Consider the following 14462-nt stretch of genomic DNA (forward strand, 5'->3'; position numbering starts at 1 on the left):
CAGTGTTCGACTTAGTTAAGTACCCGTATATATACACATAAGGTCGTACTCCCTGCAGGAGAGCATCCTACGACCAAGGGTGGTGCGATCATGCCCATACATCACATAGTACCACCTATGTAAGGATCCAGACATACGTATACCACAGCCTGAGGGCTAGGTTCATACCATAGTTATAACGGTTTTAGGAACACATAGTTCCTTATAAACAATTTCATATAACAAGTTTGACTCATTTGAAAACAAGTTTAAAAGTTTGGGGGCGTATTCACCTTGTCTCTTTAGGATCGGCTTCACTCACCGTCCAAGGTTCTTTCCCTTTCTTTATCTCGAACCTATAGTTACGAGTATAAATATTTGTTAGTCTTATATCTCAATCCTCGATTGAACCTTTAGTTCAATTCTTATTTACTTGAAAACCTTTAGTTTAAAAGTAAATTTATAAACCTTTAGTTTATATGAAAACCCGACGTTTCTTTTTCTCTAAGAAACGTAATCTTTTCTTTTATTATTTAAGAATACTCTTTATTCATTAAATAATATTTTCATAACAAAGAATATAATCATATATACTTACACACATATATATGTATCACAATATTCAACATTTATCCTTTCATTCATTTCTTTGTTATGTTTTCTTTTCTTTTCTTTTATCGAACCTCGACTTTATGGCTTAAGCCTTAATATAATATTGAATTATATTGAATTCATTATTACGCCTAACCTTAGTGGCGTATAAAATTCTAGGGACTTGAGCAGCACTCCAACGCCGCTTCACTTTTCTCGACACGCTTGTAACAACGCGATTTTTCCAAATTATCTTACCCGACCCGCTTTTATGTTTGGGTTATTTTATCAAATAAAACACCGCATTTATCGAGTTAAATTAATTGAATAATATTATTTTAATTATTTATTTAAAACATATTTACAACTTTCAGTTTATAATAAATATAACCCCCTACATAAGTTTTAACCCATTTTGAATCCACGTTCAATCTTGAGGGATCAAATAGCAAATCGGATCCAAATTATATTATAATCCTCTCACCCTTTTACCCAAACCCATATTTGACCCGTTTTTGCCCAACCCGAGACCCGTTTAACAATCTTGGAGCACAATACTCGTTTTATATTTGGAAATCAAAATCATTGACTTTTTATTCTTACCTAACACGGCCTAACCGACATTCAATTAAGTTAATGAGATCAACGAATTTGTTTTCTTAATTTGTTCTTAGCCGTCTTTAAACCCGTTTGTGATTATACAATGAAACGATTATCATAATTCAATTAAACGCACAGAGAGTACCCTTATGGCAGCGCAAACAGTAACCCCATATCTAATTTCTTTATAAAAATCTGCTGCATCGTGTTCTTATTCTCCCTCGCGTCGTCTGCAAGTGTTCCAATTAACCAGTTCATATTCAGCGTAATAGGTAATAATTTATGTAGTTCTGCTCGTCTTTGATCTCTTCTCAATAACCCTAACATTAATCAAGTTAACAACAAGCTAAGTGACCGATTGCAGATCTAGGGTTTATGAACCAGTTTGGGTTTCTATCAATATACTACTTAAATTTATGGTTTGATATTCTACTTATCAGACACCCCAGCTCAGCTGGTTGGGGTGTGCGTATTTATAGTGTGGCCCGGCCAGGGACGAGGGTTCGAATCCCCTCGACGCGGATTTATATTTTTGTTATTCTTAATTGTCTTTTTGGCTTAATTGATTTATACGTAATTGTTTTATAGATTCATTTATAATATATATTATACATTAAATAAACATCATCTTATCAAAAACGTCACCATTAAGTTTATGTTTTTTTTTTCAAAATCTCGTTATATATATAAAGTATATTTTTAATAATAATAAATCATCGTTACCTTATTAAAACCCGACACTAATATTGATGTTTTCTCGTCGTTGAACGTCTTTATAAAAACTTGTATTTATTTTGTATGCATATCTATTATTTATTAACTAAATGTATTAAACATATTTTCCTTAAAGATTCAACCCAATTATTTATTTATATATTACTACATATTATAACTAAATAATTACCCATTATCATTATGACTATTTATTTAAATATTTATATATTTGTGTTTTATTTATTTGAATAACTATAAGTATATTTTACATTAAAATTATTTATTATAATTATTACTTTATAAATTTGATGTTATATTTATCATATTAAGTAATCAAGGGTAACTTTATAAATAATAAAAAATAATGATTCTATGAGTATAATAGACAATAATATTAATCTTTGCAATAATAATTATTATTGGAATCAATCGTTCAATCAATAACCATCTTAATTCCAAACTTAATTTAATCACATCGAAATCTTAATTCATCAAATCATGTTATATCTTTATAATTAATTCATATTATCATTATTTAATTAGGAATCCTTGTCGGTGAATTCTGAAGGGGTTTAACTGCTCTCATCATCACTTATATTTCGTTCATCCGATCAGGTGAGTAATCACTCCCCTTTTTACTTATTTTAACCTTTTTGGGGACATATGCGTATCGTATCATATTTATCTATTATCTAGTATTCAAAACCGCAACTATTTAATCCTTGGGTGTATATCAGTTTATGCCTAACTTGCTATTTACTTAATTCCTTTATTTGAACCGCATTCGGAGAGGTCCAACATATTCTCAGTCTAGTATGATCATACGACCTTCGTAGTGGCCGACGTCCGACGCATTGACAATGGTTTAACCGACACCTCAATTTTGGTAACCAATGCCCATTCGCATGGCAACGGTTTAGCCCTTTCTTTATGTTTGATTGTTTGTGTATGTGCTATGGTTTAACTGTTTATGTCACGGGAACAGTTTGCATCTTTCTTTTATATATTATATATACTATTACTGTTGTGTCTTAAACTGGTGTTCTAGTCACTCAACATGTGTTGTTGACAAAAAAAATATATTTTATATGCATTTGCAGGTTATCAGCTTGGTTGTTTAGCAAGATGAAGATCACGTAGAGATGTTTTTTAGGATACAAACTTAATTAATCATTGTTGTAATTTCGTTATACTTGATGTACTTAATTGTAATTGTTTTATTTGAAATTATTAAATAGATATTGAAACACCGTGAGTTCGTTACGAGGAATGGGGGGATTCTCTCGTAACCACCCTCCGGCGTGAGAATCAGTACTCGATAGTACGAAGTAGTATAATTTGATAGTGATAGTAGGAGAAAGTATATCCTTTACCATTTGGAGGTTTATTGGTATTTATAGCCGGAGGAGAGAGAGTGTGACCAACCACCTTGCCAGGTTTTCCACCAATAATATTCTCCATTCGTGCAGTCGTGGTGGTTGGTAGAAGTTGTTGGGCATCATGGCCTTTTGACAAGGACGTGGTTGTACTGTTTGTACCGTCCTTTATGTGTTGTCTAATCCCCATTGGTTTGGTGTTTATCCCTATGTGGGTTACCATCTTTTTGTCCCATGCTGGTGGGACCTTTGTATTACCATTCCCGAGGTGCCATGGGAAGTAATATTGGACTACACTCTTCGCGCCATGCACTACGCCCGGCGCTAGTGATATTCTGGCGCCTAGTGTTCCGCCCAGTGTTATGCAGTTAGTGATATTTTGTCAAATGGTGGGTTTCATACCCTACCTCTACAGGTATTGTCTTTGAAATCACATGTTACCCGTTTTAGCTAAAATCATTATTTATTATAGAGCTTCGTGCACTTTTACAAACGGGTTATTTTAGTCTACGCCAAATCAAATCTGCAACTCGTAACTTTGATCCTGCTAATAAGATTGGTGAAGGAGGCTTTGGACCCGTTTACAAGGTGAAAAAATAAAAAATAAAAATCACTCCTGATTATAATATTATGTTTACTTGTATATTTAAGATAATTATATTAAAGTTTTTCGTATAATTTTAGGGTGTACTCACAGATGGTTCTAAGATTGCCGTAAAGCAATTGTCCGCCAGATCAAAACAAGGGAATCGTGAATTTGTCACTGAAATTGGCATGATATCCGCTTTACAACATACAAATCTGGTAAAACTTTTTGGGTGTTGCATTGAAGGAAAGGAATTACTATCGGTATATGAATACTTAAAAAATAACAGTCTTGCACGTGCCCTTTTCGGTAAATACTTTACCATCCTAATGATTTAATGTTTATTACTTTTATTAAGGGTGTAAAGCTTGGTTTGTTTATTATTTATTTATATAAATATATAGTTATATTTATCATTATTATATATTAATAATATTTAATGTAATATATTTATTATACTTTTGTGAAAATATATTGTATTTGTATAGCTAAAAGGTTCATTTAAGCTCTGTTCGATTTAAAGATTTAGCGAGCCGATCTTGAGTAGCTTATAAACAACTCTGCTGGTTTACACTCATATTTTATACCTATTAGAGGAAACAACTAGCTAATAATAAATTGTTATAGGTGACGAGGACCAAAAACTTAATTTAGACTGGGCTACAAGAAAGAAGATATGTATGGGAATAGCACGGGGCTTAGCTTATCTACATGAAGAATCAAGATTAAAAATAGTTCACAGAGACATAAAAGCCACCAATGTTCTTCTTGACAAGGATCTTAATGCTAAAATATCGGATTTTGGTTTAGCAAAATTGGATGAAGAAGAGAACACTCATATCAGCACACGAATTGCTGGAACGATGTAAGTTTCACCTTCTTTGTTTTTCTTTTACATTTTACAAGAATTGGTAGAATGATTCAAAATCTGGAGATGAAGTTGGGGTCTCCCTTATAACGTCATATCTATCATAAAGATCTGGTTGCTTACATCCCATAACTTTATTTTGAAGTAGTTTTTTTTAAGGTTTCTAGCCAAATCGCTTCGGGGGTGGGGGTAGGGGGGGTGTTGGCATTTATTAATCGCCCATACCAAATGCTATGACCCCATTTGTTATTTAAAATAACCCAGCCCCATGTGATTACTGATTAGATACCTTAATAGAAACTCTACTTAAAATAAAACAAAACAAACTTAAATATCCCCATATCCTAAACTCTATAAGTAGTCTTGTTATGGTGTGATTTTAGTGGATATGGTTATTGTATTTAAATATGGAAATATTTGTTGGTGTATATTTATAGAGGGTATATGGCCCCCGAATATGTGATGAGGGGGTATTTGACAGACAAGGCAGACGTTTACAGCTTTGGAGTTGTTGCATTGTTGATTGTTAGCGGGAAAAGCAATACAAATTACAGACCAAAGGAAGACTTTGTCTACCTTCTCGACTGGGTACATTCAATATTTTATACCATTATATTATTTTCTTAAATTTCAGAACGGGTTGGGTTGAAATGAGTCATGAATGTCTTTTTCCTTGCTCCATAATATTTACCTTTATTGGTGGTATAACCCCTAAACTCGTTTTGTAGTCATTTAATCTTTACATAGAATTGAAGATTCGCTAAAATTCGTTAGTTAACCCTTTTTAACAAGTCAAAGAAGTTAATAGTTAATACTGTTAAAAAGGTTGCAAGTGTTAAACTAGGGGCGAGTATGGGCTGATTCGGTTTGCTAAATAAGTCCAAACCGAGCCTATACATGTAATCCAATTTTTAGATACATAACTGATCGTTTCATCTATAAATGGTTTGTTTAATTCAGTTCTTGAAAATGATGGTTCGTTTAATTAATGGTTAACCATGGGCATTGGATGTTGTTAGGTTCAAACTAATTTTAATTAATAAGTTCAAATATATCATGAGTAAAATAGATATTAACTAATATTTTATTTAGACAAGAAGTTATGCCAACACGTTTTGGACATATACATTAGTATTTATAAAGGACATATAAAGGTTTGTTTTAACGTGAGCTCAACTTGGCTTATTTGGTGTTTTTGTACACATGTCTTCTTGTTCAAACGGCGAAGATAACCTTTATTAAAATAAAACTTCTAGCAAGATGCTAGAAGGCAACATCAAACCATTATTACATATTAGTTACACACATATGATTAACCGACCATTAAAAAAAAATCATAACTGAACCTTTGCCTTTTCAACCAGTTCAGTTATTTAACTATTCAATTTCAATTTTTCTATTCTTATTAAATTATTCAGTTTTCTTATTCACGCCAAGGTTAAAATATAAAATTGTTAAAAGTTGATTTATTTTTGACATTGTTGACCCTCTTACATATACTTAATTTGTTAACTATAGTTAAAAAAACAAATATATACTTTAGATGATTTTAATGCGTTTGATGCCTTTTCATTTAAGCTCTTTTATCTCATTGAAATATTTTTGATATAAAAAATAAAACAAGAGCTAATTATTCATTTTCCTTGTTTAGGCTTGTGTGCTACAAGAGCAAGGGAATCTTTTGGAACTAGTAGACCCTAGTCTCGGAAAATACTCAAAACAAGAGGCCATGATGATGATTAATTTGGCTCTTCTATGCACAAATGCATCTCCCTCCCTAAGACCACCCATGTCAGCAGTGGTCAAAATGTTGGAAGGCAAGATGCCGGTTCAACCCCCAATAGTCAAAAGAGATGCGGGGAACCCGGACATGAGGTTCAAAGCCTTTGACTTGATATTACATGATAGTCAAACTCAACTCTCCACCATTTTAATTGGTATTTATGACCATATATAAACAAATGAGTTAATGTCGTTGGAACCCTTTTCTAATATAAGTGTCAATCATTGAGGTCATCGGAGCCCTAAAACCATCACCGAAATCGGTTGGGGTGCTCAAGTGGTGGTGGCTGGATGGTGGTGGTGTTGGTGTTCAGGTTGAGTTTTCCGGCCAAAAGTGTTTTTTCGACGACCTGTAACTAACAACGTTAGCATTTCGTTAGTTTTGGACCATTGGGAACAAATATGAGAAAATGTGGGATCTATTACGGACAGAAACCATTGCAATGTATGAGACTTGTTCCACTCGGTTGTGTAGTTGTGTAGGCAACTGATGTGGGGTTCAAAAGCAAAATAGGTCCCCTCACCCATCAGACTAGTCTTTTGGGTTGAATTCTTCTGTTTGGCTTGTAACATTAGTATTAGAGCCAACTTCGGAGTTGTGGCCAGGAGGAAGCCAGTCGTGACCAACAAGGACTCGAAGTGGTGGCCCACGGAGTGGTGGCTTGGTGTGAGCCAGCCGTTACCAACGTGGCTGTGACCAATAAGGACTCGGAGTTGTGCCCTAGAGTGAGCCATCTGTGACCAACTAGGACGTTGGCGTTTAAGGATGGTCTATTGTTACGGACTTGTTCCACATCGGTTGTGTGGGCAACTAATGTGGGGTTTATAAGACAAATGGGTTCCCTTACCCATAAGAATAGTCTTTTGGGTTGAGTTCTTATGTTTGGCTTGTAACATAAATCACCTTCTCGTGCTCCTTGACAAACTTGTCAAGATCATGATTACGAGTGTCCGTCATGGTAGCAACTAGCATGTGACTCTGAGGAGATCGCCTAGAAATTACTCCGATACCCTTGATAGGGTTTGAGGCTTGAGGGAAAAGATATCTAAGAATTAGGGGAAGATAATGAATCAATATTCTGGATGAGCTCCAAATTATAACATAATATTCATTAAATAGAAATAAAATCACAAACTATATCCCAAACAACTGAAAAAGTAAACTATGATAACCCTACAGAATGCAAAGTAAATAAAATCCAAATAAACATAAAAAGTCATGTAACAATACTCCCTCCTTAACCCTATTTTTCCACAAAAAGTGATTCAAGGAACCTTGTTTTCATCTTCTACAACAAACCGTTTTGATGCTTGATCTTTTCATCAACTATCACTTGGAGTATGTAAAGCTGCCTTTTCTTACACTTGTGGCCAGAAAAAACTTTTCGTTACGCAAGAAACATTCCCCATTTGCCATTTTTAACTCAAGTTCATCGCTCGTCAAACGCCTCGAGCTAAGCATTCCCGGTTTAGAAGCCGGTGACACAGTTGTTAGACTCGGTAGCAAGGGATGTTTTGAATCATTAACCAAAGGAGTAAGTTTGGCATCTTCGTGTTGTGAACCATCCTCCACATCTTTAAGTCGATTCATCAAGATTGTGTTCTTGATAGTTTGAAGTCTCGCTAACCCATACGCCTCATGTAACATTTTAGGCTTGAACGTTTTTACTGTCCCTTTTATTCTTGACTTCAATCCTTTCACATATAGGCTAACGACATATGGTTTACAAATGGTAACCTTGTTAAACAAGTTATCGATACCTGAATTCTTTCTTGTAGGCCATCAATGTCATAGTGATTTGAATAAGAGATGTTATGTCTTTCATTACATCTTCAAACATGGTGTTATAGAAATGAGCCGAAATAGCCAAAGCATAATCTTCCCATGGTAGTTCAGCCACGATAAGCCCTCTTGTTTTCATATACGATTGATTCCATTCAATCGCATCCCCCTCAATGTGTATAATCGCATGCCTTAGTTTGAGATTTTCCGGTGTCCCGTCGATGGTGAACAAGTATCGATCCACGGACACACTTGTTCGATTTTTACTACTAAACCGTTTTATTTGTTTTAACCGGAAGTAAACATCATAGTGGTTTTAGTCTACTAAGTAAGTTTTAAAGAGAAATTTAAAAGCATAAATTAAAGACAACATTTTTGTATTTTTAAGATAGAAGATTGAGGATAAAAGTGTATCATCTTGGTTCAAACTCCTCTTAATTTGGTTTAACAATTAGTTAGTAAGCATGTGATGTGAGCTTTCTATGGTGATTAAATGTGGGAATAAGAATTATTCCATGATAATTAAAGATAAAGATATGTATAGCTTTATCATCTCCACAAAAACATCATTTTATGTAAGCACGTGATTATAATAAATATCTATAAGTTCTCACTTTAAAGATGAGACAATCCCTTAAATTACTAAGCAAATTGTCCTTAATATTTTAGTAAAAATAACTTTTGTATCATACTTAAAATACCAATTAAGATTAGTTGAGTTGTAAAGGATTAACCTTGAATTACCAAGTATTAAGCCGCACAACTCTTGACCGGTTATAGAACTCATGTAATAACTACTCAAGAGTTGTTTAAAATATGTTATGTTGCACACTCACTTAACAAGTGCTTAACCAATCTTAGTGGATGAATTTCCAACAATCCGTTTCCACAACATTGTTGATAAGTCCCATTCTAAAATGGTTAATTACTTCTAATAATTAATTTGGTCCACGTTTATATTAGGATTTATGTTTTTTTTTCCATTACCAATCTCGTACAAAAATAACAATTCCTCGACTTATCATCAAGCTCGGAACTTGGCATCTCTTTTGAAGATTCTTAATTTATTAACCAAGCCCTTACAAGAGTGGCGGTTCCTCGGCTTATCGTCAAGCTCGGAACATGGTGTCTATTTTTAGGTTCGGCAAGGCCTCACTAGACTAACAATTTCTCATCTTATCATCAAGCTTGGCACTTGGGGTATCTTTTAAGAGTATTTTAACATTACTCATCAAGTGATAGTTGCAACATAACCGTTACTTATTAATAACAGGTCACATGTTTAACTAATATTATAAACGTCAATTAAGATTTATTATAAACCAAGATAATACTATGAAAGTTTAGTGTTAGTCCACGGTATTGTCGTCTCGAGTCTTTGTAATCGTTATGTAATTTATTATTATTTTAATGTAAAAGGCAATTTAGTAATTATAAGTCGCATACGTTAAGTTATGGTTCATTCATTAAGGATGTTTAATGAATGAACATTAATCGTTATTATTGCATGTTCATTCGTTAAGGATGTTTAAAGAATGGACCTTATACGTTATGTATTGTATCCATTCGTCATGGAATGTAGACGAATGGGGTATAGCGAATAAGTCTTTCGCTATACCATTTTGGTTATTTATGTAATGAAGACGAATGAAAGTCATTCGTTACGGAATGTATAACGAATGGCCTTCGTCTTCTATATATAGGTTGTTATGCCTCGGATTAATTTAAGTGTTTTATAAAGTTATTCCTCCCTTGCTGTTACTCTGTCCGATTATCCTCTCAACACTTCGTTAATATTATTAAGTCCATTATACATATACATATATCATATAACTAGATCCGGTATCGAATCGATATGACCGATTCAGTTAACTGAAGCTCTAAACTAGTGTTTTATCATTTAGCCATTAATAAACATAATGTTAACCATCAAAGTAATAGATACAAACATGATCAAATCAAAACAATCTAACCAATTTGAATGACTAATTTTTTATGCTAATGACTTATTCCAAGAGCTTAATCTCCTTAACCTTCAAGGGTTGCATGAATGGGATAATTCCCTTATTAATGGTGGTGAAAAGGGGTGGTTGAAGTGGAGTAAATGTGGTTGTAAGGTGCATGGAATGTGGAAGATGAACATTCCATTTATAGGCTAATCAGGTGCCCAAAACACTGTCGTTCTAAGCAAAGCATGGCTATGTGAAATTTTTGTCATCTTGCATTGAATGCTCATGTCAGATTCATGTAGCAAGGGAAAACATGGCCGTTTTAAGCAAAGCACGACCATGGTGAGTCCACAACAGTCCAAATTTTGTCCTTTTCTCTTGTACCAAAGACATGGGTGTGTTTTGGGAAGACACGACCAAGTTTAGCTTCTAAACCTTATATTTTGTATTTTCCTCTTACTCTTGATAACATGGGTGTGTTTAGGTTAACATGGTCATGTTGTGTCTTCCTAAATTTAAACTTTACTTCGTAAAGTCTAGACATGGCCATGTCTTGATTCACCATGGGGTCTGTTGAGTCTCCTTTCACTGTTTATCTCCTTTTTTCTTCGCATATCAACGCGTTTTATTCCTTACGGTTATATTTACATATAGATATAAATTATAAAATTTCATAGTTATTTATTCTAATATATTTGCCGAAATCACACCTATTTGGAGATATTTTAGTGCGAAAAAGATGTATAAATTCTTATACATCAAATCTCCTCACGCTTGAACCTTTGCTTGTCTTCAAGCAAGCTTTGAACAAATTCTTCGAACCGCACATAAACCAAAGTTAAACATCCCAAGAAATTTTAGAAAGTTCCGGTAATCCATAAGAGCAAAACGTGTTAGTATATATAGTGATATTTAAAATTATGGTTTGCTTTTATGAGCTTCTTCTTATGCGAAACGTCACATACTCGCAATGTTCACACACACTCGGTTTATATCTAGACATACTTGTAATGTTGTATTTATAAACACGTTTACCCAAGATACGACTTATAGAAAATATGCTTGTCGAGATATCAGTTCTCCATCCACTTAGTGAAGTGCTACATATGTTAAAAAGATAGTAAATTTCCAAGGGTTTCGGTATGTGGGTGGTCGTTTTTGTCGGGTATTTTGGCGTAGGTGTTTGGATGGGTGCGACTAATCGAGTTGTTTCTTAAAAATATTTATTCCTTTTGTTGCTCTTGCTCCATTCTTTGTCCTAAAATGTGGTGAATAAATTTTTTTACAATCCTAATGACTCTTTTTAAGGTCAGATCGTCAAGTCCGGTTTTGTCCAAGATGTGGATCAGTTCTTCCTCAACCCTGAACATAACTTCAACTCTAATGGATCGTTCGACTTTGAGCCTAATAGCCTCCACCCTCATTAGTTTGGTATATTCATATTGGAATTGAGTTTGACGTACTCTACATCTTCTTTTGTGAGACAAATTTTTGTAGCCAAAACATCGTTCAAATCTTTTTTCTCGTCTTTTCATTGCGCTTTTGGAAATTCCACAAAATGGTGGCCTTTGTTCCTCTTCGCACCACTTTTTCCTCACCTCATTGCTAAAGAGAAAAATTATCTCCCTAAGTTCCGGAGGCAACCTAGGTTTTGCGAATTGTGGGCAGCAAAGTAAATTGCAATAAAAAGTATGCATTCCAATTAAGGTCTTTCGGTAAAAGATCAATGCTAAATACTACCGGTAAAAAGTTAATTTGGTAGGATAGGCTTTTGGGTAGGTTAAATGTTCTGGTGATAGGAATAGGGTTTGCTGTTGTGGTTTTTTGGAAATATATTACCTTTCATTTTATGCATCATTTCATCTGGTCTCGAATTGAATTCTCAAGACAATTTCTAATCTGCAAGAAGTACATGACTCACTCAAAAGTATCTAATATATGAGTAATTTTCTGAATATCTGCATGAAGACTTGATTCTCACAAACAGGAGGATTGGGTGAAACTGCCATGTTTTGTATAAAGTTAATCTCAATTTTACATACCATATTTTTAGTTTTATCACTTTAGAAGTAGATTTATCATGTTCAAATATTTCTCGTTATTTCTTAACCATCAAGGGTTGGATGAATGAGATAATTCCCTTATTAATGGTGGTGAAAAGAGGTGGTTGAAGTGGAGTAAATGTAAAATTGAGATTAACATTCCATTTTCAGGCTAATCAGGTGCCCAAAACACGGCCGTGCTAAGCAAAGCATGGCCATGGTGAAATTTTTGTCATCTTGCATTGAATACCCATGTCAGATTTGTACAGCAAGGGAAAACATGGCCGTGTTAAGCAAAGCACTACCGTGGTGAGTTCACATCAGTCCAAATTTTATCCTTTTCTCTTGTACCGGCGACATAGGTGTGTTTTAGAAAGGCACAACCATGTTTAGCTTTAGAACATTCTATTTTGTATTTTCCTCTTTTTCTTGATAACATGGGTGTGTGGGTTTTTATTAACCCTAACTATAGTCTTTTGATCACTATTGGGTCTAACTTTATTTTTTATTTTAATGAATATCATGTATATTGATTCATTATCACGTGATATTCATTAAATAAAAATCAAACTATGATAACCCTAGAGAATGCAAAGTAAGTAAAACCCAATAACATAAAAGTCACGTAAAATGATCGTTATCAGTCAGTTAGTTAATCGGGACCAATAGTGACCAAAAGATTAAAGTTGGGATTACAAAAACCCATACACCTTGAAAAATGCTAGAAATAATTGTTGTTCAAAATTTCATAATAAAAAATAATGCACACAGAGAACTGGATCTGCTCATTTGGCCAAAGACCGCTTGAAAGGCGTGGGCACATACTAGGTGTAAGTCATGCTGGTGGGTTGACCCGAACATGACACGCGTGTTTGCGGGTTAACCCAAACACGACTCGTTTGACTTGAAGTGTTTTATTTTTCTAATATTAAAACTTTAAATTTGCACAAGATATTGACCAATATAATTTATTATTTACAAAATATTTTTTTAAAATAAATAAAAAAACAAATGGGCTAAACGGGCCAACACGTGAACCTGAGGTCCCGGGCATGTCATGACCTCACAATGTTTGGGATTATTATGTCATGGCGAAAAGCATAAATTATTGTATTAGCAATAATTTAGTTAAAAAAATTAACATAAATTTATTATATAGTTTAATGTAGGAAAAAATTCAACAAGAGGCCGAGCTAATGGAAAACGAGTCTGATGATTCATCCTTTGATGATATTGAGTGTATGAAGCGTGTTTTAGGAAAAAGGTGTGGGCACATACGAGGTGTAGGTCATGTTGTGAGAAAGCCCACCCATGATATGCCCTCGATTAAATGCACTCCCACCCCTCGACAATTTTGGAAACAAAGTGTTACGAATGAGGTGATAGATGACGTTGTAAAACAACTTGAACCACAAGTTCAATCGCAAATGAATGCACAATGGGAAATATTGAAACAACAAATGTGACAGCGGATGCAACAAGATTTTGACCGGCAAATGGAACAAATGCATAAGGGTCTTGAGAAAAAATATCGTCATCGACGTGGTGGTCTTAGTCGTGATGGTAGTAGTGAGGATGAAGAAAATTAGCTATGTTATTTAGTTTCTAGTGGTTTGTAGTTTGTACTTCTTGATACTTTGGTTTGAATTTGTTTAACTTGGATATTTTGGTTTGTATGCATGGTTTAATTTAGGATGATTTGGTTTGTAGTTTTGTTTATAATGTTCAACATGTTTTGTTTTGTTTTGTTTTAGTGCTGGGTTTTTGTGGTTCAAAACTAGAATTATTAAAAATTAAATAAAGTAAATAAAAAAAATTTAACCCTATAGCAAGGACAAGTCGTCGCTATAGGTCTTTTACAAGTCGTCGCTATATAATTTCCTCATTTATTTAATCGTTATTGTTTATATTTTTTTCCTTATATTTACGTCCGCTTACAACGACAAAATGTCCTTGCTATAGGTAAAACATAAATATTTTTTGGATTAATTTGAAATATTATAAAAAAAGATGTCATTTATTTTAAATTATTTTTTTTACACAAATGTTTCATGGCGACATGTCCTCACTATATGTCCATCAATAACGAGGACCCTTGTAGTGAGGAGTCTATGATCCTATTGAGACGAGCCTATAGTGACAAATTTGGTAGTGACGAAATGTCCTTGCTATAGGTGAGAAACGACTTATAG

The 14462-nt window shown here is 34.0% G+C and overlaps 2 protein-coding genes across 2 annotated transcripts in view; both read left to right on the forward strand.

Moving 5' to 3' along the window:
* Positions 1 to 14462, forward strand: part of LOC143532448 (putative LRR receptor-like serine/threonine-protein kinase At1g53440) — a 201031-nt gene that overhangs the window by 141024 nt on the left and 45545 nt on the right. The window lies entirely within an intron of this gene.
* Positions 3734 to 13859, forward strand: LOC143532412 (putative LRR receptor-like serine/threonine-protein kinase At1g53430). The gene is made up of 8 exons (XM_077027471.1): positions 3734 to 3848; positions 3945 to 4155; positions 4474 to 4711; positions 5152 to 5302; positions 6366 to 6651; positions 10296 to 10396; positions 13440 to 13649; positions 13740 to 13859. The coding sequence occupies exons 2-8, from the start codon at positions 4035 to 4037 to the stop codon at positions 13857 to 13859; spliced, it is 1227 nt and encodes a 408-aa protein (XP_076883586.1). The 5' UTR covers positions 3734 to 3848; positions 3945 to 4034.

This window comes from Bidens hawaiensis, unplaced genomic scaffold (assembly GCF_021521415.1).
Source record: "Bidens hawaiensis isolate Kalapana, Puna unplaced genomic scaffold, B.hawaiensis_p1.1 tig00009445_1, whole genome shotgun sequence".
In the NCBI taxonomy this organism is placed as follows: domain Eukaryota; kingdom Viridiplantae; phylum Streptophyta; class Magnoliopsida; order Asterales; family Asteraceae; genus Bidens; species Bidens hawaiensis.